Source organism: Heterodontus francisci, chromosome 14, assembly GCF_036365525.1.
Source record: "Heterodontus francisci isolate sHetFra1 chromosome 14, sHetFra1.hap1, whole genome shotgun sequence".
NCBI lineage: Eukaryota > Metazoa > Chordata > Chondrichthyes > Heterodontiformes > Heterodontidae > Heterodontus > Heterodontus francisci.
Window position 1 is genome coordinate 45,765,951 of NC_090384.1, and position 24,737 is coordinate 45,790,687.

The 24,737-nt window shown below is 41.1% G+C and overlaps 1 protein-coding gene across 3 annotated transcripts in view; it reads right to left on the reverse strand.

The window, feature by feature from the left end:
* Nucleotides 1–3,025: 3,025 nt before the first annotated feature.
* LOC137377010 (lysosomal membrane ascorbate-dependent ferrireductase CYB561A3-like) overlaps nucleotides 3,026–24,737 on the reverse strand; it is a 35,031-nt gene continuing 13,319 nt past the window's right edge. For 2 of the 3 annotated variants that reach the window (XM_068046123.1, XM_068046124.1), the window contains exons 3-6: nucleotides 22,889–23,097; nucleotides 14,209–14,363; nucleotides 8,906–9,077; nucleotides 3,026–5,905 (exon numbers count right to left, since the gene is read on the reverse strand). In XM_068046123.1, the coding sequence (XP_067902224.1) occupies nucleotides 5,885–5,905; nucleotides 8,906–9,077; nucleotides 14,209–14,363; nucleotides 22,889–23,097 (557 nt within the window). In that variant the 3' untranslated portion in view covers nucleotides 3,026–5,884. The remainder of the gene's footprint in view (nucleotides 5,906–8,905; nucleotides 9,078–14,208; nucleotides 14,364–22,888; nucleotides 23,098–24,737) is intronic. The other variant, XM_068046126.1, reaches the window with a different exon arrangement.

Sequence of the window (24,737 nt, forward strand, 5' to 3'; positions counted from 1 at the left end):
CATAATCGTGGTGCATATAAAGTATGTTCCCCAATGTAAACTGCCTCTGTGCATCCAGTCTGCGATGAGCTGCAATGTCCTCCATATAATCAAGACCAAAGCCACAACCTTTAGCCCCCTTCATGAACTTCATGTACTTGCCACAGATTCCATTCTCCAGCCATTATTTTCAAGCGGAATCAGTTTGCAAGCTCAGCATCTTCTTTGATCCCAATGCTGCCTATATCCTATTCCAAAACAAGCCTCATTCACTTAATCCTATCCTTGCTAAACTACACAGGCTCACAATCCTGAAATACCTCTAAATTTAAAATGGTCATCCTCATGTTTAAATCCCATCACTCCCAATCTCTGTTACCACCTCTAACCCTACAACAACACCTAACTCTCCATTCCTTTGACTCTAGCCTCTTGAGCATTCCCCTTCCCTTCTACACATCATTGGCAGCTTGCCTTTGGTCCCCTAAGCCTTACATTCTGGAATTCCAACCCTAAAACCCTTTGCCTCTTGAGCTCACATTTTTTTAAAAAAAGACCCACCTCTTGCCAAGATTTTCCTCATCCCTCTGCATATAATTCTTTGGCTCAATGTCAATTTACTGATTACACCGTTGCAAACTATTTAGTATTGCATTCTTCATTAAAGGCACTATATAGATGCAAGCTATTAATATTGTAAAAGCAACTGATATTTAATCAATCCAATGTGATGATATTGAAGGCGGCTTATTTGAGAAAGTCTCACATCGAAGTCAAGCACTTTTTTTCCCTTTAAAAATGTGGGAGAGTTCTGTATAGGAGCAGATGCCCTGTAATTTATTAGCATTACTGTTCTCTACCACAGCCGAATGAAAGTGAATCAGAATTACCTTTGGGTGCATTGTTGATAATAAAGAAAGGGTACTTCATTGGACTTAGCCTGAAGTGACCAACAGCTAGAAGGAAAAGCCAAAGAGGGGTCTATTGCATTGATCATAGCAGCAGTGCATTAACAGCATTCTGTGCAAATCTACATTTTTCCAATCTTGCTCCAGAGTACCAACTATCAGCATTTACCATTTCAAAAATGTAACTGCTGTTTCATATCTACTAATCCCCATTTGCATTGTTTGCCAACAACATACCAAATTGCCTCTTCTGTACATGCACCAGACAAGTCATTATGGTTTATGGGCACTAACTATTCCTGCCATTTTTCATCATTTTAAGACAAGCTGCAAGTGCCAATGCTATGCAAAAAAATTATGGGAGTTGCCACAAAAGCAGTAACCCAAAAAAAGCTGCAATCCACTCTTATATAATTTGATATTATGAATGTGGTATTAAGCTAGACTAAAAAATCCAAAGATGTATTTCCAGTGTATGTTCTATGCTTCTACTTCAATAGAAAGCAGTCTTAGGAAGGTATAGTGATGCATATGTGAAGATGTCATTTTTGGAGGAAAATCTATGCATAAAAATGCAAATGTTAACACTATAAAATGCAACTGTTCGAAAATAACCACTTCAGGGAAATTTGAATTCAACATCAGGAGCCTCGGACTTGCACTACATGCAATCTAAATTAAATATTTACTGGGGCATCAGACTTGGACTGAATGCTGCACGTTGCCTAGCTTTGCCTTATTGTGTTTGTTGATACTGACAATTATGAAGCAGATGCAGCAGTAATTGATAATTTAAAATGTTAATGTAGGCGCCACTGATTGATTTGCTGTTTTTGCAGATGTCTCAGAGATCAGCCTTGGATGTTGAAGGCAGCTTGCTGCTGTTGACCTGGTTGCACATTTGTGGCAATGAAAATGCCACTTACATTAGCATCTACATTAAACAATCAGATTCCCACACGTTTTGGATCTATCTGTTTCATAATCAAAGCATGGTAAACAAGACCAAAATGATAATTGGATCCATCTCAATTGCTCCATGGCATACCTAAACCACAAGGCATGCAGAGGAGCTAAGAACATCAGAAATAGGAGCAGGAGTAGGCCATTCAATAAGATCATGGCTGATATGCCCCAGACCTCAACTCCTCTTTCGTGCCAGCTCCTCATAGATTTTTAAAATATTGGAGTTGAAGGCTATCTACCTCCTCTTTAAATACTTTGTGATCTAGCCTCCACAACTCTCTGGGGTAGGGAATTCCGGACATTCACTACCCTCAGAAGAAATTCCTTTGTATCTCAGTTTTAAATGAGTGTCTCCTTATTCGGTGACTATGTCCCCTAATTTGAGATTCCCCCACTAGTGGCATCATCTCAACATCTACCCTGTCAAGCCCCCTCAGAATCTTGTACGTTTCAATAAGATCACCCCTCATTCTTCTAAACTCTAATGAATAAAAACCTAACCTGTTTAGCAGTTTGAAAAGTCAACCCCTCCATCCCAGAAATCAGCCTAGTATATCCCTTTTGAACTGCCTCTAATGCCAGTATATCCTTCCTTAAACACAGGGATCAAAAATGTGCACAGTACTCAAGTACAGTTGTAACGAGACTTCTCTATTTTTGAATTCCAATGCCCTAACAATAAAAAGGACAAAATTCCATTTTCCTTCTTAATTACTTGCTGCACCTGCATGCTAACTTTGTGTTTCCTGCACAAGAACACCCAGATCCCTCTATGCTGCACTTTTTTTGAAGTCTCTCACCCCATTTAAATAATAGTCTGCCTTTTGATTCTTCCTACTAAAGCGCATGACCTCACACTTTAGTTTAATGTAGCAAAGAAATGAATGAGGAGATCAGAGGTGTAGGTGCCATGCATCTGGTCAAGATAAAGGAATTGACTGGGCAGGGGCGGGGTGGAAAAGAGAGAGGGGAGATGTATTGCAGTGGTGAAGTTTCCTGGCACACAGTCTTCCCAGTTTTAAATGATTGGTCCTAAATGCTTGCACACCTCAAAGCCTTTCACACACAAGCAGTGATTAAAAATCGATGTGCATTTTTAAAAAGCTATTATAGGTTGCACATATAGTTTCAAAAAACAAAACAAAAACTCCTTTCGGAATGACTTAATTTTACTCGTTTACATAAAATCACAAGTTGTTAATTGGAAGTTAGACTCAATTCCAAATATTGCCTTCTGCTCTGAACTTGATCCTCTTACTTGCAGGTTTGCACTTATTTCAAGTGATCTCAACCAATTGCCCACGAGGAGCAGTAAAAAAAATAGCACAACTTCATAAAAAAAAAAAATAGTGGAGGCCTAGAGAGTTGACCACATCCTACTGCACCAGCTACTAGTTCTGAGAAAAATCAGAACAGCAATTCACCTCCTGATACGGTGCATAAACCTAATAAAAAGGAGTGATACTTAATGAAATATATTAAACACTTCACAGATGTATCAGCATGTGCTTGTGTAGGGGGGCATATAAGGCAAGGGGGTGGTTTGGGGGGGGGGGGGGTGGTGGTGGACAAACTTGGATGCAATTAAGGCGGAGGGAAGCTCCAAAAGAAAACCAGCAAGGGATTGTAGCAATAAAATTATTTTATGTCTATTAAAAAAAAGCCACATTAGGGTTTGCGAGTGCCAAGAAAAATTATGCAACTCTTATTGCATTAAATTGATGCCTGTCCCCTTACTGCAGTGCTTCTCTCTGCTGCAGAGTGACTTCTGAAAATTTGGGCCATCACTGTTTAGGGAGGACATCATTCATTTTCTACCAGGCTACACAGTTACTTGGACAAAGTAAGAGGACTGCTGACACCTCAGCAGCTTTGCTTTCTTCTAACTCCATCTCACCTCTTCTGCCCCTGAAAGACAAATTCATACCTTCACCTCACAGCTCAACTGCTAATGTCCTTCTGGCTGCTGCTCACTACTCTAACTCATCCAACACCCCAGGTCCTCATCCGCACAAAGTTTTATATTCCAGCCACTTCAAGCAGTACTGGCTTTACTTCATAAATCGGTTAAATTTCAAAAAAAAAAAATTAAAAATAGATTCAAATCTAAACATAGCCTCACTCCAAGCTACTATATTGGTCTCTGACTCATCTCTGCACAAGGAACTTTAATAATTAGAGCTCTTGTCCCTTCTGCTCCCAAATCTACTGTTAACATTCTTCAGCAAAGCCCTCTGCCATGTTGTGCAATTGCACGAGCCAGGGAGTCAGCACTACTATTTACTTCATATGTTGGCAGAACTTTGGTAAAAGCAACTAGGATTGCCAGTCCTAAAGAATAGGATTAAGCTCAGCCAAGCTGTTTTTCTACACTAAATATCTTGGTCTCAACTGTTCTTGTGAATGGGGCAATGGACTCGAGGGTAGCCACTGCTTGTGGAACATAAATACCTGCCAGCATAGGAATGCTGCACTGTTGGACTTGCAGTCTTGTGGATGAGATGTTAAACCAAAGCCCCATCTGCTATTAGGTAGCTTAAAAAAAAAATGATGTCCCAGCAATATTTTGAAGAGCAGGAGTTTTCCCATGATGTCCTGGTCAATAGTTAACACTCAACCAACATTGCTCAAAATGTTTCTGACCTCCACTGTTATTGGACTTTACTTTGCACAAATTGACTGCTGCATAACTTCATGGCTGTAAAGCAGTTTGAAATGTCCTATGGTCAAGTAAAGGTATATAAATGAAGGTTCTTTTATCTTTATGGAAAGCTTTAGCTAGTTATTAGTGTCCAAGTACCCTTAATTTGCAGTTTCATACCATAGAACAGGGTTTCAGTTGTCTGATGTAGGTGGCCACACACCCACGCACAGAAGAGTGATAATACATACAAGGAATCCTTTTATATAGTTGTATACATTAAATACATGTTTAATATATCTGGTTACAGTCAGAAAAAACTTAAAGTTGGTTGTCATATTGCCCAAAGCTTCTTTCCCAAAATTTTGTTTATGCTTCAGGTGGAGTACATGTTAATTAAAAAAAGCTTGCTGACCCAACATCAAACTATCAGATAAAGTCTAAGTTAAGTGCAGAGTGACATTTTTACTGTAATGTGGCTAAAATTGAACTTTGCAGATTATAAAATCATTTTAAAATTTGTCAATCTTGTGCAAAATATCAATTTTGGACTGTAGTCACAACCCAACTTTGGGCAGTAGAAACTACTTGCATTCATTTTAAATCAATGAAGACACATTCCATCAATGTGAGTCTAATCCCAAAGTCAAAGCACAGCATGCTAATTTACTGCACTAGGGAGCAGAACTTAAACCTTGGAAGTTACAACCTAGGTCCTAAAAAATAAGTGACAAATGTGTTGCTCCATTCCACCAATGCACCCTACACATCAGTTCCTTTTTCTTTCTAAAAAGTACAGAAAGTGATTCTGAAGCAAACTCAAGTGCAATCTTGAAAACAAATTTTCTTGGAAGATACCTTTTCCTCAGTGATAGAAAGCTGCTTCAAATGTTAGCCAGTCAACATACTTAGCCCTAGAGATGAAAGCCTATGACTGCTATATGAAAAAAAATGTTTCTTGCTTCCATTAATTATGCTCGAGTTAGAGTTGCTGCCTTCAAATGTGAAGTGTAGCACAATGTTATTAACTATGTTGGTTACCTGTATAGCCCAGTTTTTGAAAAGGCTGACTGGAAGTCTAAACTGCGAAGCAGACACCAAGACTTTCTAAATAAAAAGAGATCCATTCCACTCCCTTCCTGAGGGGTTAATTAGTGGAGTTGTAGTAGATTCATTTTCATGAGAAATTATATCAACTTGGGTCATAATCCAATCTTTATCCTGTCTGTTTGGACTTGGCAAAGTGTGGCAATGCTAAAGTTACTTAAAATCAATACTTTGGGCACAAAGCCATCAATGTGAAGAATCACTAATTCAGTACAGTGGCACAGTATTCGTGTTCAAATCCCAAGACAGGCTTCAACTGTATCCAGATGTCAGATTTCCTCAATTAGTTTTCTGTCAGAAGTGGCTAAAAAACAAAAACAAGCAATTTCAGTTAGGAAGCATTAGGTAGCTACTTATAGAGGCACATTCTTCAAAATGAATTAGAGCAGTCAATGCTGTAGATAATTAGGTGGTATTTGATTGTGGCAGAAAGCATTCTGCAACAGCCAGTAATTACTTTTCCCATGCAGCATCTGGAAAGTGCACTGAAGATATTTAGTGACAGTTGATGGTCACCAAAAAGTCAAATTTCTATTCTTCATACTTAACCATTAAACCAAGATTTATACAAAAAAAATTATACCTAATGTTCTAATGTCAAGCATGACCAAGACCCAGTTTTAAAGCTAGAGAACACAAAACAATACTCATTTACCCTCCATTTGGGTTTCTAGGATATGCCAATTTGTGCTAGAATATGGTTCCAGAGAAGCTGACAACCTTTGAAGCTCACCCAATTAGTCACTCAAGACTAGATACTGAATACTGGCAGGATATCAGCAACAAGCCCAAACTTTTCTTTAACCAATGTATGCACAAATACAGTTTGTAACAGATTTGAATCAGACACCCAGACTGATAACCAAGCACAAATTGATCAAACCTGGCAACTTCTGGTCACTAGCGTAGTACCATCCAGGATGGAATTTGTTTTAAGACAGGAAACATTGGTAGTTATCAAAAAATGGGCAAGTATAGCAAATTCAAAAAGGAAAAGGCAAATGGAATTGTCTAACAGCTAAAGTACTCTAGCTTAGATATTGTACTGATGTTTATTATAACTCAATCAGTACCCCATTTAAAAGCAGTATAGTTAAACAAAAAAAAAAGTTTGAATATACACTCAGTCGAGGGAAACTTTACAGCAAGTTGCTAGTACACATGCCTGTGAGCTGCAATCTACTCAGCAACAGTATTACTTCAGTTTAAATAAAGTAGAGTAACAGTCATTGTGTACAACTTTCAGTTAGTCATCACTGATTAATCGCCAAGAAACTTGCTAAAGACCTTTTTTTTTAAAAAAAGCAATCGTTTGCAGCCACATGAAAATAGATTTTAAAAAGTATTTGTGTAATTCAACTTCAGTAGACAGAATAAAATTACAGGTTCTGTGACATGTAGCCTGAATACTGTTATTTCAATAGACTTCACCCTATTACCTTAAACAATTCAACTGATTAATTGAAGATCTTTCAGTCAGACGGTGATCTTAAAAACAGGGCGTGTTGTACATACATGGTACAGTACTGCAGACCTATATAGAAAAGGTATCCCCAGACTCAACAAGCAATGACATGGGGGCACACCACACTGAAAATGTACTGTTCTATAAAGACAGGAACATTATACTTCACCTAGTATCTATATCCCTTTAAGACTACAAATCTGACTGTTGAGGTAAAGCAAGTGTTTGTACAAAGGTACATTAAGAGTTGTAGACATTCCTTGTTCCTGGAGAGTTGGTTCTTTATGCACTCTTGCTTTTTGTTGCATTAGTTTAACAGAAGGAAATAATCTTAAACAAAAATGGACATTATAGCAAATCTTGTGTTGAATTCATAGGAAATACTCCAGGATACAATTTTGCAATAAAATTCAAAATTAGACAATGTATGCAGTGAAATTATTAAATTCAGATTATACTGGGAACAGAAGTCACAGCTTTTACACATTTCCACATGGCAGTGACTCAAGACACAACTGCATTCTTCATTTTCAACATAAAAATCCTCACAGGAAGCCACTGTGCTAAGCAATGGAGCAAACCATACCTTTCCACATAACAATTCCTGTGGCCAAATGCATCTAGTTAGTAGAGAGGTGCTGAGCTTTACCAATTCCCCAGGTAGGAATGTATCAAAAGGACATACAACCCCACCTCACTATGGCTCAATGTACTAGTAACTGTCAAGATTAGCAATGGCAGATATCTGAATGTCAGGTTTTGCTCACTAAGAAATAGTGCACGATATCAGAAATTCTGTACTCTGAAATGGAGTTTTTTTTTTAATTTTATGAGATGCAAGCCTCACTGGCAAGACCAACATTTATTGCCCATCCCCAATTTCTTTTGATCAGATGGTGAGCCACCTGCTTGAATTGCTGCAGTCCTTGTGGCATAGATACACCCAGTGCTGTTAGGGAGGAAGTTCCAGGTTTTTGACCCAGCAGTGAAGGAATGACACTATAGTTCTAAGTCAGGATGGAGTGTGACTGGGAGGGGAGAGAAGAGAAAAAGGAGGAGGAGAAACATGTAGGTGGTGGTGTTCCCATGCACCTGTTGGTATTATTATTCTAGGTAGTAGAGGTCATGAATTTGGAAGGTACTGCAGGAGGATTAGAGTTTTGCTGCAGTGCATCTTGCAGATGGTACACACTGCTGCTACTGTGGTGGAGGGAGTGAATGCTTAGGGATCAAGAGGCCTCAGTTCTGGATGGTGTCAGAGCTGCACTCATCCAGGCAAGTGGAGTGTATTTCATCACACTCCTGACTTGCGTCAAATAGATGGTGGACAGGCTTTGGGGAGTCAGAGGAGTTACTTGCTGGAGAGTTCCCAGCCTCTGACCTGCTCTTGTCGAGAAAGTATTTATATGGCTGGTCCAATTAAGTTTCTGGTCAATTGTAACCCACAGTTGATAGGGGAATTGAGTGATGTAATGCTGTTGAATGTTAAGGGGAGATGGTTGCTTCTGTTGGAGATGGGTCATTTCCTGGCACTTGTGCAGTACAGATTTCACTTGTCACTTTCGGTGCCCAAGCCTGAAGGTTGTACAGGTCTTGCTGCACACAGGCACAGATTGCCTCAGTATCTGAGGAGTTGTGAATGGTATTGAACACTGTAGTGAACATTGCTACTTCTGACAGCATGGTGTACGGATGGTGATTGATGAAGCATCAGAAAATAGTTAAGCCTAGGACACTACAAAATAGATATAGGCATTTCAAAGCACAAATGGGGCAAACACACTGCAGTTTGGTTCAGATGATAATACAATGCGCCTGGAATATGTTTGCATTAAGTACCTCTGTAGCATCACCGAGTGCTGATGCACGTGGATTTGGTCGCTGCCATTCACGTTTGAGAAGTATCCAGGCTACAGTCAATGAAAAACATAACAGTAACACTCCCAAAACGTTGGCCAAATATGCCTCAGGTGGAAGCTTCTTATAGGGAGCAGTCGAGTTTGGAGCATCACTAAAGGAAAACAGGAGCATTTTTTTAAAAAAAACTGGTTTTAGAGTAATCAATATATATTAGAACTGAAAGTTAAAGTTGTTCCTTAATTTTTTGGCTTCTTTAAATTTCCCCAAACCACATGATTCCCCAGGGAATGACAAGTGGCCTGCTCCCAACCTTTTCATAATGTTGCTGAGGTAGTTAGAGGTGGTGCACAAGAACATGATTGACTCCATACATTTGAATGAGTCAAACAGTGGGCAAATGGCACAGAAAGTGGGGGTATGGAGTACCATCACCTCCCTGATGCCATGGAATTTTACCCGGAGCAGTGCAAGGTCAGGATGGTCTCTCCTCACCACTGCTGGTATTTTGTCAGCAGCAAGAGGGCCTTTGCTATGTGGGGAGGCTGCGAGAAAAAGTTGGTGGCCTCGCTGCAGGCTGGCCTCCTGATCAAGCACCCTATGGAAAGGTGGCAACAACCATCACACTCCTCACCAGGGCCTGCCTCAGTGGCCCCAGCAAGCTTGATCCCACTCACTTGCCTTCTGGAATCTCCTCCCTGGCTGCTGCAGGCCTCCCACAGTACCAGCAGTGGCCACTACTCCTGGTGGTGCTGAGCTGCTGGCACTGATTGGCCAGCAGCTCTGGGGCAGGATCTCATCATTTAACAGGGGATGGCATCCCTGATGCAGGCAGTTAATTGCCTGCCTGCTATCGAATTCAGTCGTTGGGGGTTGGGGGTGGGGGGGGACCAAAAAATGTCTGAGGTGCCACCGAAATAAAATCCAGCCCAGTGTCTCTGCTCTTTCTCCGAGTTTGTATGGAGCAGAGGTTCTCAACTTCTGCTTCAAAGAGGTCCCCAGCTTCAAACTTAGACTCCTGTAACATAAGCACTTCAAAATCATACAACTTTTATACAGAAAATACATTTGTTTACTTAGTGAAACTTGTTGCTGAGCATTAATTTTGTAAAGATTTGTAGCTCTGAACTCATTTTCAGTAGCAGAGTAGACTAGTCCATTTACAAGATCCACAAGCAAGTTGAGTTAGATTTTAAGCAAAAGGCTCAGAGTAAAAGCAAACTGATCAAATAACCAGAAGGGACAATCAGGCCCAAGGTGAAGATACCTCTGCTAAACCACCTGACAGGGCTGTGTATTTCCCTCATCATAGTTGGCGAATAAGCCTGGTAATAAACTTGTATTAATTGAACATAAATATTATAGCTATATATTAACAAACAAAACAAGGTGGCCAACATTTTGACATTGGCTCTGTGTAAACCACACCATGCTGAAGGCAGTTGTCCCATCTTATGGCTAAAGGGGAAACTGACTTGAGAGGACAGCTGCTGCAGGCCTTTAGTGGCTGAGTGGGGAATGAATAATAGGAAACCGTGGCCTACAAGGGTGGAAGCAAAGGTAATGAATGGATTTCAAAGAACACTAGATGGGCACTTAAGGGAAATAAACTCAGGGATAGAGCCAGGGAATTGGATTGTTCTACACAGATAGCAGGCATGGATTTTATAGGCTAAATGGCCTCCTCCTCTGCTGTTGTGACTGAACAAAATATTTTGTCTTCATGATAGAAGATACTAAAAGCATCCCAATAATAGAAAACTAGAGGCAAAAGGGAGTGGGGAACTTTAAAAAAAAACAGTAGAGGAAAAGTACAGGCATACTAAAGGGACTACAGGCCGACAAGGCTCCTGGACTTGAAGGCCTACACCCTATGATCTTAAAAAGTGGCTGCATGGATTGTGGATGCATTTTTTGTAATCTTCCAAAATTCTAGATTCTGAGAAGGCAACAGATTTGTGGTTTTCCAATCTGCTAACAACCCTATTCAAGAAAGGAGGGAGACAGAAAGCAGGAAACTATAGGTCAGTAAGCCTAACTCAAATGATGGAATCCATCGAGGAAGTAGTTGCAGGACATTGTATAAAACGAAAATTACGTAACAAATTTATTAGCGTCCTTGAGGATGTAATGAGCAGGTGGATAAAGGCAAACCAGTGGATTTGGATTTCCAAAAGACATTTGAGAACATGCCACATAAAAAGGTTATTGCACAAGGTAAGAGCTCATGATGTTGGGGTAATATATTGGCATGGATAGTGGATTGGCTAACAGGAAACAGTCAGTATAAATGGGTCATTCAGGTTGGCAACCCATACTAGAGGTGCCACAAGAATCTGTGCTGAAGCCTCAACTAGTTACAATCTTTGGATGAAGCAACTGAGTGTATTATAGCCTAATTTGCTGACAATACAAAGGATAAGTGGGAAAGCAAGTTGTGAGGAGGACAATCTGCAAAGGGGTGTAGCTACGTGAATGGGCAAAAATTGACACATTAAGTATAGTGTGGCAAATTACAGTTATCCACTTTGGTAGGAAGAATAGAAGGAAAATATATAAATGGAGACTACAGAATGCTACAGTAGAGGGTTCTGGGTGTCCTTGTGCAAAGGAAGTTATCATGCAGGTACAGTAAGTAGTCAGGAAAGCAAATGGAATGTTGGCCTCTATTGCAAGGGGATGGAGTATCAAAATATAGGGAAGTCATGCTACAATTGTACAGAGCATTGGTGAAATCACATTTAGAATACTGCATACAGTTTTGGTCTCCTTATTTAAGGAGGGATATACCTGCCTTAGAAGCAGTTCAGAGGGTTCAGTAGGTTGATTCTTGAGACGAAGGGATTGTCTCATGAGAAAAAGGTGGAGCTGGTTGGAAGTTTAGACCTAGCCAGCAATGCCCACATCCCACAAAACAAATTTAAAAAAAGTGATCTCATCAAATGTACAAAATTTGAGGGGGCTTGACAGTGTAGGTGCTGAGAGGAAATTTCCCCTCATACGGGAATCTAGGACGAGGGGGCATAGAGTAAGGAGTCACCCATTTAAGATGGAGGGGAGGAGGAATTTCTGAGGGTCATTAATTGTTGCAATTCTCTACCTTAGAGCAGTGAAGGCTTGGTCATTAAATATATAAATATGAATATTTAATATGTTCATTAGATAGCAAGATTTTTTTTTTTAAAAAGTATTGGGAGTCAAAGGTTATGGGGGCAGTCAGAAAGTGCAGTTGAGGCCAAGATCAGATTAGCCAAGGTCTTTTTGGATGGTGGAGCATGTTTAAGAGGCTGTATGGCCTACTTCTGCTCCTATTTCTATGTTCTTGTATTCTTACTTAGCGGGGCCAAATGGCCTGCTTTTGCACTGTAAGTGACTATGTGACTATGACCGAGACGGAATCAATGAGAACCATCCCAGGGCTCTGGAGCGAAAAATAGCCCCAATGTGTTGGGTAAGCCAGAGAGACACTTGGACACAAGGCTGAATTTTACTAGCCCTCTGATATTGGGGGCAGTGGTGGGGGCCCAGAAAATTCTTCTAGGAGAGGCCTGCCATGACCCCTGCCACTGGGAAGGCCCGGTTTCATTTTACTGGCAACGGAGAGGCCTCAGTGAAGCCCCCCACCACTCAGCAGTGGAGCCTTCATCTGAATATGCTAATCATATTGAAGTAATGAATAAACACTTAGCTGGTAGTGACAGCCGTCCACGCCAATATTCTGGCCACTGGCTGGAACTCTTGTGCCTTCGGATCTACATACGGAGGGAGGTCCGAGGTGTTACACTGGTGGGGATGGGGTAGAAGTGAAATTTGCAGGGGAGAAACTGCTCCAATTGGTTGTAGGGATGGTGGGAAGGAGTTGAGGGTCAAAAAGGTGGGGGCTCAGCGGCGCACATGAGACACACACAGAGACACACTATCATTTACTGGAAACACTGATCTCCCATTTTCCCCTCCTGCACTGCAGTATCCAGCTCGAAGGGTGTTGGTATCTTAAATTGCCTCAGTTCCTAGAAGGGTCTGAAGAGTTTAAATTCTTTTACTTTCAAAATGTAAAGAAAAATCAATTCAAAAGGAACCAATGGAGTCAAAGGCTCTTCTGCCTTTCTTTATTTAGAAAAGACAGTTATGAAAAATTGTCAGCCCACAACTATAAATGCTGATGTTCAGTTGTGGACGTTTTCCTCTAGAGGCAGGAAGTATTAGTTGAGACATTGAGAAACACAATTAGAATGGATGAACCGGAGCAACAGTTTAATTATTTCGCCTTGTTCACTAGACCCAATCATATAGGCTGCCAACTAAAGGGGAAATTGGTTCTCTACCCATGTGTATTTCAGAAGAATATTTGGGGACTCTTAGTGGATAAAGAGACTGAAACTACACGGAGATCTTTATAGCTGCAGTTCAGATAGCCACCGAGTGGTAGGACCATTCTGGTCTCATCACAAGTATTCACCAGCTTCACTTAGTCATAACCTTTCTTTTGCAGACCCCATGCTGTAGAGTGATGTCAACAACCTGCATTTATATAATTCTTTAATGTAGTAAATCACAAGGGACTTCATAGGAGTGTTCATAAAATTTGACATTGGACTACATAAGGAATCATTGGGACAGTGGACCTAAAGCTTGGTCAGAAATGGTTTTAAAGCAGTGTCTCAAAAGGAGGAGAGCGCAGTGGAAAGGCTCAAGGCCCAGGCAGTTGAAAGCCCATCTGCCTATGCTGGATCAATTAAAATCCAGTGACACCTAAAGAATTTTGCTTTTAGAGTTAGTTTTGGACAAAAGTGGTGGGAGGTGTAACTGGATCTTCCTTCACATTACCCCGACTCTCACCCTTACCATGTATTGTCATGAACTCAATCTATTTTTACTTCAACTTTCTCGCTTGACTGTTACACATGCAGTTACCCAACACCACATCCAAGCAGGCATTAAGAGTCTGCTGGAAGGCTAGTCCTGGAAAGTCAGAAAGCCCAAACTGGTCATCAGCTGATACTTCCAGTAGGGGTCATTGGATCATAATCAGTTTAGAAACCTGACGATCACCTCTAACTTCAGTGCATTCCTAATCACTTTCAGTAATCTGTTTAACTACTGAGAAAATGCAGTAAACAATGTGGAAATCTCTTGAGTCTGAAAAATGTCAATCTGCAGAACATTGACAAACTCAAATGATTATGAAGGGTGAAATAGCTTTTTTTAAAAAAAAAAATTGTTCATTATTAGTCCAAAGGAGAGGACTTTTTTTGCTCTTTTAAATCTTAAGAAAATTTACTTACAGCACAAATATTAACTTTTCATTGATTCCAGTCAAAGAAGCAGCAATGGTCATCACTAAGATGCAAAGTCCAAAGAAGACATGTATGTCTTTGTAAGCAGCTCTAAGCCAGAGGGGTGTGCAGGGCAACAAAAAGGCCAGTAATCCCAGAAGCCACTGTAGGAGAACAAAATTAGAACATTGCAAAATGAAACCAATTGTAGCAGATATAACCTACATATTTATACTGGTTTAGTGAAGGGACTCTTCTTTGGCCAGCCCCTCATTTGGAGCAAAATGCTTTACTTCCAGGTTTGTCCTGGGTTAGTGGACCTCAACAGTAAAGTAGTTCTGGGGGTGCAGGCTTACAGCTGGTAATGGTATTTGAAGAATGATGTTGGCCAGGGCACAAGAATGCTCTCCAAATGCCAATGGAATCTTGCATCTTATTGCAAAGAACACCTCAGACAACAAAACTTATTTGCACTGGAGTATCAGTCTAGATCTGTGCTCAAGTCCTGATCTGAAGCTTGAACTAACTCAGATTTGTAGTAGTGGTGGTGGTGGGGGTGGGGGTGGTGGTACAGGGAAGGTGTGCTGATTGTACCCAATTATGTGCACTGGGATGCAAGTACAGGTGAAATTGGCACAGCAAAAAGTACTCCAGCCATTTAACAAGCAGAACTGCCATAAGTCATTACAGGCAAGGATGATCAAAAAAAAAAAGAAAAGGGGAAAAAAATAATCTTGCCTAGTTACATGACAAGAATGTACTGGGAGAATTTCAGTGAAATATTTGACAGGATATGTAATAGTCAGCCAGGTCATCTTCAGCTGAATGGCATAACAAAAGACTAACAGCAGAACTACACCATGTCTGTTCAATCAAAAAAGTAATAAAAGTACTAAGATAGAAAACAATTAGTTGAAAGTCTTATCCAGACTACATAGCTTCTGTGTTTTATGTCAGATGAACTAGATTTTGTAACTCAATTTTCAAAACTTTAAGACAAACTACTTTGCCTTCAATTTCTGCCATCTTCTCTGGAAAGGATTGACTCATGCTAGTGATCAGCAGATATTAATCAATACTTCACCTAACTGTGCAGACCATTCATGTGAGCCTTCAAGGTCTTACCAAGGCATTACAGCCAAGTCAGTGGCAGAACAGACATTGGATAGTGATCAGGAGCAGTACCATGGGTGATGTCCAGGTTCAGAGAATAAAGGTTCTACTGGGAACAAGGACATCAAAAAGGAGAGGTGGGGGGAGTAGTTCAGCAGATCAACAGCTGCAGAAGTATAACAAATGGAGTTGTAAGCTAGTTGGGAAGTTTAAGTGCAGCATTAAAGGCTATTTGGAGATTTCTTCCCCCAACAGCCACTGTCCCCCACTCCCCAGGAGGAAAACACAGGAGAAAATGGGGATGTGCATGATTAGGTACAAAAGTAGTAATTGGAGATGGCCAGAAGGGGCCAGGTTTGATCAATGTGTGCTTGGTTAGCAATGTGAGTGATTCAAATTTACTAACAAACCGTATTTGTGCATGCATTGGTTGGAGAAAGGATTGGGCTTGATACAGATAACCTGCCTGTATTCCAGTCTTCAGTGGCTAATGGAGTGAGCTTCAACAGCTGCCAGCTTCTGTGGAACTATATTCCAGCACAAGTTTGTATCGAAGGAAAGTGGACAGTTTTGTTGTACAAATTTAAAACTGGGTCTTGGTCATGCTTAATGTTAAACAAAAATAGTCTACCTACTAATGTTCTAAATCTTGGTTTAATGGGTTTAGTACGAAGAACAGAAATTTGATTTTGGGTGACCATTGACTGTCACTAAATGTCTGTTGCACTTTACAGATGCCGCCTGGGGAAATTATTGTGATGGAAAGCATTCTGCAGCAGCCAGCTTAAATCAAAAGGAAAATTGGATGGGTGCTTGAGGGAAGTAAACATGCAGGGCTACAGGGATAGAGCAAGAGAATGGGACTGACTGGGTTGTGCTACAGAGAGCCAACATGGACACAGTGGGCCAAATGGTCTCCTCCTGTGCTGTAATGACTGACTCTATAGCCTTTAAGTGATAGGTAGTGGTAGTAGTTTAAGGACAGAGACCATGAGAGTCAAGAAGTTGAGGTGACAATGTCAAGGTGATCATGACCATAGGTTGTAGAGATGACATTACATATACAGCAGGAACAGGTCATTGGCCCAACTACTGCATAGTTGTTCCATGTACCTCATTATAGCCTTTTAACATATTTCAATTCCCTTTTCCTTCATGAACTCACCTAGTTTCCTTTGGAAAACATCCAAGCTATTTGGCTCAAGTACTTCCTATAGTAGGAAGTTCCCCCATTCTAACTATTCCAGGTAAAGAAATTGCTCATGACCCACTAGATGTATACTAATTAATTTATGGCCCCTAGTTTTAGATTTTCCCACCAGTAAAAAAAAAACAACCAACCATTCTGTCGACAGTTACCCTGTGTAAGCCATGTACAAGTGTGGAAAGCTCGATCCGGGAACCTGATAGATGGATGGGAAAGAATGAAATTAGAAGTATTGGGTTTGGGCCCAGAGTGGCAGCCAAAATGCACATGTGCATAGACAAAGGGAGCTCAAATTACAGACTCATGTCCAGATTGTAAACAGGGGATAGGGAGGGCACTATGAGCAGCCCAAAAAGTTTAAGAGCATAGACTTGCCCAAGTGTTCAGATGTACTAGCAATTAGAAAGTTTCAGTCCAACCCACTAACTCTGCCAAGTTGTCTTCCATGTAGAAATGGCCTAGGCAGTAGGCTACATAAGTAACCAAGAAATAGGAGCAGGAGTAGACAGTCAAGCCTGCTCTGCCATTCAATACAATCTTGCTCATGTTAGACTTCAACTCCATTTTCTTGCCTGGGCCACATATCCCTCAATTCCCCATGACTAAAAATTTGCATCAGCCTTAATAATAAGGCATCCACAAACTCTGGGGTACAGAATTCTAAAGATCCACAAACCGGAGTGAAAAAAAAAAAACTCATTTCAGTCCTAAATGATCAGTCACTTATCCTGAGCCCAATGTTAGATTCCCCAACCATTAAAACAGCTAGTGTTCACCCAGTCAAGCCCCTTCAGAATATTAAAAGCAATATACTGCAGATACAGGAAATTTGAAATAAAACCGAAAAAGTGCTAGAAATACTCAGTTCTGGCAACTCTGCCTCTCTCCACAGATGTTAATGGTTCAGGTCAGTGACCTTTCATCAAAACTGGCAAAGGTTAGAAATGTAACAGGTTTAAGCAAATAAGGGGAGGGGGCAAAAAAGCGAGAACAAATGGGAAGGTGTTGATAGGACAGAGGGTCACAGAATAACTGACAAAAGGAGGTCATGGGGCAAAGGCAAAGACAAAAAGTGTGTTAATGTTGTGGTGAAATACAAAGTTAGTGCAGAAAGGATGTTAAAATGACAGAATGAAAGCCCTAGCCACAAGCAAAAAACATGAAAAAAAAAAGCAGGCAAGCACATGGTTACAAAAAAAGCGTAATGGAACAAAACAAATAAAAAATACAAAGTAAAACTAAAAAAGGGAGGGCCAGTCAGGAGTTTGCCCCATGACCGTTTGTCAGTCATTCTGACCCTCTGTCCCATCAACACCTTCCCATTTGTTCTCTTTTGCCCCATCCCCTTTGTTTGCTTAAAACACATTACATTTCTAACCTTTGCCAGTTCTGATGAAAGGTCACTGACCTGAAACATTAACTCTGCTTCTTTCTCCACAGATGCTGCCAGACCTGTGGAGTATTTCCAGCATTCTTTTGGTTTTATATCCCTTCAGAACCTTGCATGTTTTAATGAGATCACCTCATTCTTCTAAACTTCAGAGAATACAGATACAATTTACTTAGCCTCTCATTCCAGGCACCAATCTAGTAAACTTTTGCTGTACTATCTCCAATGCAAGTCCATCCTTCCTTGAATATGGAGACCAAGACAACAGTACTCTAAGTGGTCTCAGCAAAGCCCTATATAATTATAGCAAGACCTCTATTCTTGTACTCCAATCCCCTTGCAATTTGCCTTCCTAATTGCTTGCTGTACCTTCATGCTGTGTTCCTTGTACAATACGCCCAAGTCCCTCTGAACAAGTTTTACACTTAAATATTCTGCTTTTCTATTCTTGACAATGAATAACTTGACACTATACTCCATCTGCCATCTTGATGCCTACTCACTTAACCTGTCTTAGCAGCCTGTGTCCTCCTCACAGCTTACATTACAATCTATATTTAAGTTTGCTGGGTGGGAAAGAGTAATATATCTATGATCTTAAATGAAGATTGATTAGCTGAGGTCCCAGCACCAATACTTGCAGCACTCCACTAGTTACAGTCTGACAACTTGAAAATGCCTTGTTTATCCCTACCCCTTGTTTCCAATCTGTTAACCAATCCTCCATCCATGCTCATATCCTCAACACCATGAGCCCTTATTTTGTGTATTAACCTTTTATGTGGCACCTTCAAATGCCTTTTGGAAATTCAAGTACCTTACATCTACTGGTTCCCCTTTATCTATCCTACTAGGTACATCCTCAAAACTAATAAATTTGTCAAACACGATTTCCTTTTTGTAAAACGATGTTGACTTTGTCCAATCATACTATAACTTTCTAAGTGTGTTATTAAAGACTTCCTTAATAGATTCCAACATTCTCAACAACTGATGTCAGGCCAATTGGCCTGTGGTTCTGTTTTCTCCCTTTCCCCCCCCCCCCCTTCTTGAATAGTCGGATTATGTTTACAAACTTCCAGTCTGCTGCGGCCATTCTGGAATCGAAGGCATTTTGGAAAATCATAATCAGTGCATCCACCATCTCTGCTGCTACTGGTTTCTAGGATATAGGCCATCAAGTCCTGGAATTGGAGAGATTAGTCCTTCATGCTTCTCTAATACTTTTCCCTCTGCTGATATCAATTATGTTAATTTCCTCAGTCATTAGCCCCTATATTACCCTCTATTTCTGGTATAAAACTTGTGCCTACTGTGAAAACAAAAGGTTTGTTCAATGTCTCTGCCATTTCCTCATTTCCCCAAGATGATTTCTCCTGTCTCGAAAGGACCCATGTTTACTTTAGCTGCTGTCCTCCTTTTTAAATGCTTGTAAAAGCTCTTACAATCTGTTTCTTCCCCCTGCCTGGTTTACTCATTTTATTTTATTAAAAATCGGCCCTTTGCTGGTTTCTAAACTATTCCCAATCCTCAGGCTCATAATTTTGTAACACATCTTCTTTTGGGCCTCCTTATCTCGAGAGACAATGGATACGCGCCTGGAGGTGGTCAGTGGTTTGTGAAGCAGCGCCTGGAGTGGCTATAAAGGCCAATTCTGAAGTGACAGGCTCTTCCACAGGTGCTGCAGAGAAATTTGTTTGTTGGGGCTGTTGCACAGTTGGCTCTCCCCTTGCGCCTCTGTCTTTTTTCCTGCCAACTACTAAGTCTCTTCGACTTGCCACAATTTAGCCCTGTCTTTATGGCTGCCCGCCAGCTCTGGCGAATGCTGGCAACTGACTCCCACGACTTGTGATCAATGTCACAGGACTTTGTAACACAAGCTTCTTGTAATCTAATATCTTCATCTTCCTTAATAAGCTACAGATGGATCTTTCTTGCAGAGTTTGTTGGGTTTTTTTTTTATAAATGGAATGTAGAACATTTTGAATTGTTAATTTAAATGTTTCCCACTGCTTATTTACTGCCATACCTTTTAGTCTATTTACCCAAATCAAACTTGCCAGCTCTTCCCTCATACCCACGTAATTGGCTTGTTTGAATTTAAGAATATAGTGTTTCGGACTGGAGTATGTTGCTCTTAAACTGAATATGGAATTCAATCGTTAGTATGACCACTTTTTCCCCAGCGGATCTTTTACTATGAGATAACTAATCAACTATAAATAACTATGGGCAGCGCAGTGGTTAGCACCGCAGCCTCACAGCTCCAGCGACCTGGGTTCAGTTCTGGGTACTGCCTATGCGGAGTTTGCAAGTTCTCCGTGTCTGCGTGGGTTTCTGCCAGGTGCTCCGGTTTCCTCCCACCTCCAAAGACTTGCAGGTTGATAGGTAAATTAGCCATTGTAAATTGCCCCTAGTGTAGGTAGGTGGTGGGGATGTGCTAGAGAATATAGGGTTAATGTAGGATTAGTATAAATGGGTGGTTGTTGGTCAGCACAGACTCGGTGGGCCAAAGGGCCTGTTTCAGTGCTGTATCTTTCTTGATTTTCTTTGGCCTCCTTATCTCAAGACAATGGGTAAGCACCTGGAGGTGGTCAGTGGTGTGGAGCAGCACCTGGAGTGGCTATAAAGGCCAATTCTAGAGTGACAGGCTCTTCCACAGGTGCTGCAGAAAAATGTTTGTTGGGGCTGTTACACAGTTGGCTCTCCCCTTGCGCTTTTGTCTTTTTTCCTGCCAACTGCTAAGTCTCTTCAACTCGCCACACTTTAGCCCCGCCTTTATGGCGGCCTGCCAGCTCTGGCGAACACTGGCAACTGACTCCCACGACTTGTGATCAATGTCACAGGACTTCATGTCGCGTTTGCAGACGTCTTTAAAGCAGAGACATGGACGGCCGGTGGGTCTGATACCAGTGGCGAGCTTGCTGTACAATGTGTCCTTGGTGATCCTGCCATCTTCCATGCGGCTCACATGGCTAAGCCATCTCAAGCGCCGCTGACTCTGTAGTGTATAAGCTGGGGATGTTGGCTGCCTCGAGGACTTCTGTGTTGGAGATACGGTCCTGCCACCTGATGCCAAGGATTCTCCGGAGGCAGCGAAGATGGAATGAATTGAGACGTCGCTCTTGGCTGACATATGTTGTCCAGGCCTCGCTGCCATAGAGTAAGGTACTGAGGACATAGGCTTCATACACTCGGACTTGTGTTCCGTGTCAGTGCGTCATTTTCACACTCTTGGCCAGTCTGGACATAGCAGTGGAAGACTTTCCCATGTGCTTGTTGATTTCTACATCTAGAGACAGGTTACTGGTGATAGTTGAGCCTAGGTAGGTGAACACTCGAACCACTTCCAGAGTGTGGTCGCCAATATTGATGGATGGAGCATTTCTGACATCCTGTCCCATGATGTTAGTTTTCTGGAGGCTGATGGTTAGGCCAAATTCATTGCAGGCAGCCGCAAGCCTGTCGATGAAACTCTGCAGGCACTCTTCAGTGTGAGATCTTAATGCAGCATTGTCAGCAAAGAGGAGTTCCCTGATGAGGACTTTCTGTACTTTGGTCTTCGCTCTTAGACGTGCAAGGTTGAACAACCTGCCCCCTGATCACGTGGAGGAAAATTCCTTCTTCAGAAGACTTGAACGCATGTGAAAGCAACAGGGAGAAGAAAATCCCAAAAAGTGTTGGTGCAAGAACACAGCCCTGTTTCACACCACTCAGGATAGGAAAGGGGTCTGATGAGGTGCCGCTATGTTGAATTGTGCCTTTCATATTGTCATGGAATGAGGTGATGATACTTAGTAGCTTTGGTGGACATCCAATCTTTTCTAGTAGTCTGAAGAGACCACGTCTGCTGACGAGGTCAAAGGCTTTGGAGAGATCAATGAAAGCAATGTAGAGGGGCAACTGTTGTTCACGGCATTTCTCCTGTATCTGACGAAGGGAGAACAGCATGTCAACTGTCAATCTCTATGCACGAAAGCCACACTTTGTCTCAGGGTAGACGTGCTCAGCCAGCTTCTGGAGCCTGTTTAGAGCGACTCGAGCAAAGACTTTCCCCACTATGCTGAGCAGGGAGATTCCACGGTAGTTGTTGCAGTCACCGCAGTCACCCTTGTTCTCAGAGTAAATAAAAATTAATAAAACTCTGCCTCATTGTACAATTCTAGATCGAAAAATAGCTTTATCCCCAGTTTGTTTCCTGGAACAATATATTGTGGAACTATCACAAAAGCATTCTACAATTTCATCTTCCAAATTAAAGTCCCCCACAACTATTAAATTGCCTTTGTTACAAGCTCCAATAATTTTTGCTTAATGCCATCCAACAGCATAACCACTGTTACAGGGCCTATAAACTGCTGGGAGTTTTCTGACCCTTGCCATTTCTAGTCTCCACCAATACTGACTACTTCCTAATCTTCTGAACCAAAAATCTTTTCCCACTATATCCTTATGTCATCCTTCATTATCAGGGCCACTGCTCCTTTCCAACTTCCATTCTTATTCAGTCGTCGAAATGTATTCCGTGGAATGTTTGCCAACCGTGGTCATCTTGTAACCATATCTCTAATGGCTGTTTTGATCATGTGGAGGGGCCTCAAAACTCCGACCTCTAATGTTGACACATGCACACTTAGTTGCTAGTATAATTAGGAGTAATAGGAAAACTGGATGGTTTTCTCTCCCCCTTAACCTAGGGAGACTACACCAAATATAGCAGCTTTACTGCAGTCCCTATGAAACAGAAAACTCAGACAGGAATATATCCAGTTATATGCTGGTCGACTTGGCCAAATACAATACAACTGCAGTACACTTATTCAAAAAAAAAAACCAAGGCAATTAAAAAATATATATAGTTAAGGCATTATCTTAAAAGCTACTTTAGTGGCTGTGGAAGTAGGTTAACAAGTTTAGTTCTTTTGCCAATATGAGGCCAATTTTAACATTTATAGTAACTAAATTTTAGCACTTCTTACTTGTAATCCAAAGAGAATGACTGATGCAAATCCAACCCAGCTGTGCATAGAATACAAGTTGGGAATGTGCATCTTATTGTGGAAACCAAATGCTGCTAGTAACCCAATGACAGCTAGAGACAATGCACCAAGGTTCAGTGTAGCATGAACCAACTTTAGGATCATCTTGTTGCTGGACCAGGTGAATGGCAACCTGTATACAAGAATGGCTGGAAAAAAAAAAATCATGTTACTCAGTTACTCCTATATTCATACAATGTAGAAATTAAATTTCTGGTGGGTATGTATTTACCCACATGAAACATAGGCTGGCATTTTCCACTTTTGCACTCACTAGCTTCTGATTTTCTGCTGTTAAGTGGTTGAAAAAAAAAAGCTGGCGAGCACAGAAAATGGACAATTGTATACACATTCCCACTTGGTGCGACTTATGGGTACATGCATAGATGCCCTTCCATTCTTTTGAAGTGAAAAGAATATAAAACTTGCATAGTTCTACTGAATTGGTAAAATGTAGGGTGGAATGATAACAGACCAGACAGTCCCAACTCAGTTAGCTGGTCACAGCCAAGGAATTCAAAACATAGTATTGAACCTGCCTTTTGCAGTTCACTGAAGAGCTTCAATGGCCAGTATGCATTTGACTAGAGAACATAGCTGAGAGTTTGCTACAGGGTAATTTACAAACGAGAAGTGCAAAGCTAACGAGGTCAAGTAAGTTGAGTGAATAAGTTACAGCGCAACATTACAAGTCATATCCCATAAAGTTGCACATTGCAAGCTGTACTCAGCACCCTCCAGAGCTGAAAGGCAGAGGACGGAGAACAAGCAGCAAGGCAGTAAAGGCCTGCTCAAGGTATAAAATGGGGAGCCGACCACAGGCAACCCTGGTGGTGGTGGTGGAGGATAGTAGGGGGAACCAAAACAAAAAAAAAAGTGTAACTCAAAGAAACTGGTGGTTAACAGTATTTCACAATAGGTGGCACCATTTATCTGACCTCGTTAGCTTTGCACCTTGTTTGTAAATTACCCTGTAGCAAACTCTCAGCTATGTTCTCTAGTCAAATGCATACTGGCCATTGAAGCTCTTCAGTGAACTGCAAAAGGCAGGTTCAATACTACGTTTTGACTGCCTTGGCTGTGATCAGCTAACCGAGTTGGGACTGTCTGGTCTGCTATCATCACGACTGTATTTCAAGTGAATTATAGTTCTCTTATGGATAAGAGCATTTATAAAAGCAGTACTTCTTCCAGAGCAGGTCTGAGCATTGTGAAGAGACATCTGAAAAATACAACTGTGGCTAAAAAGAGCTTATATACACGTCCACTTGAACTGTGAGAAACAGTAATGTAATTGACTCCAGACATGCAATTGCCACAGGATGAAGTTGCCCTAATAGCAACTTAGACCACAGTTTGAAGTTTGGGAAATGCCATTAACAGTGAGCAATGTACTTCCAAAGGTTAGAGTCAATGTTTTATTTTTATTTTTTTAATAAAAGCAGTAAAAGCTTGCAATCTAACCAAGAACTCCTCAAAGGCAACACTGGATATCCAGAAGTGTTCCATTCCCCCATCAACCTTCAAGATTGAAGAGATTCAATCTCGTTGAAGATCCAGAGCTACTAGAATTAAAAACATATTCCCACTTTTGTGGTATGCAGTTTATCACTACAATTCAAGTGGCACAACAGCATTTAGTACAAATGATGTTTGCTCAACCATGTGAATGGCCATCCATCCAGAACTTGCAAATCAGTCAACTAAAAAAAAAAAAAATACACCCCACCAATCCTAGTAGGCATCTAAAAACAAAACATACTTGGGTGCAAGCTGGTGAACTGTATTT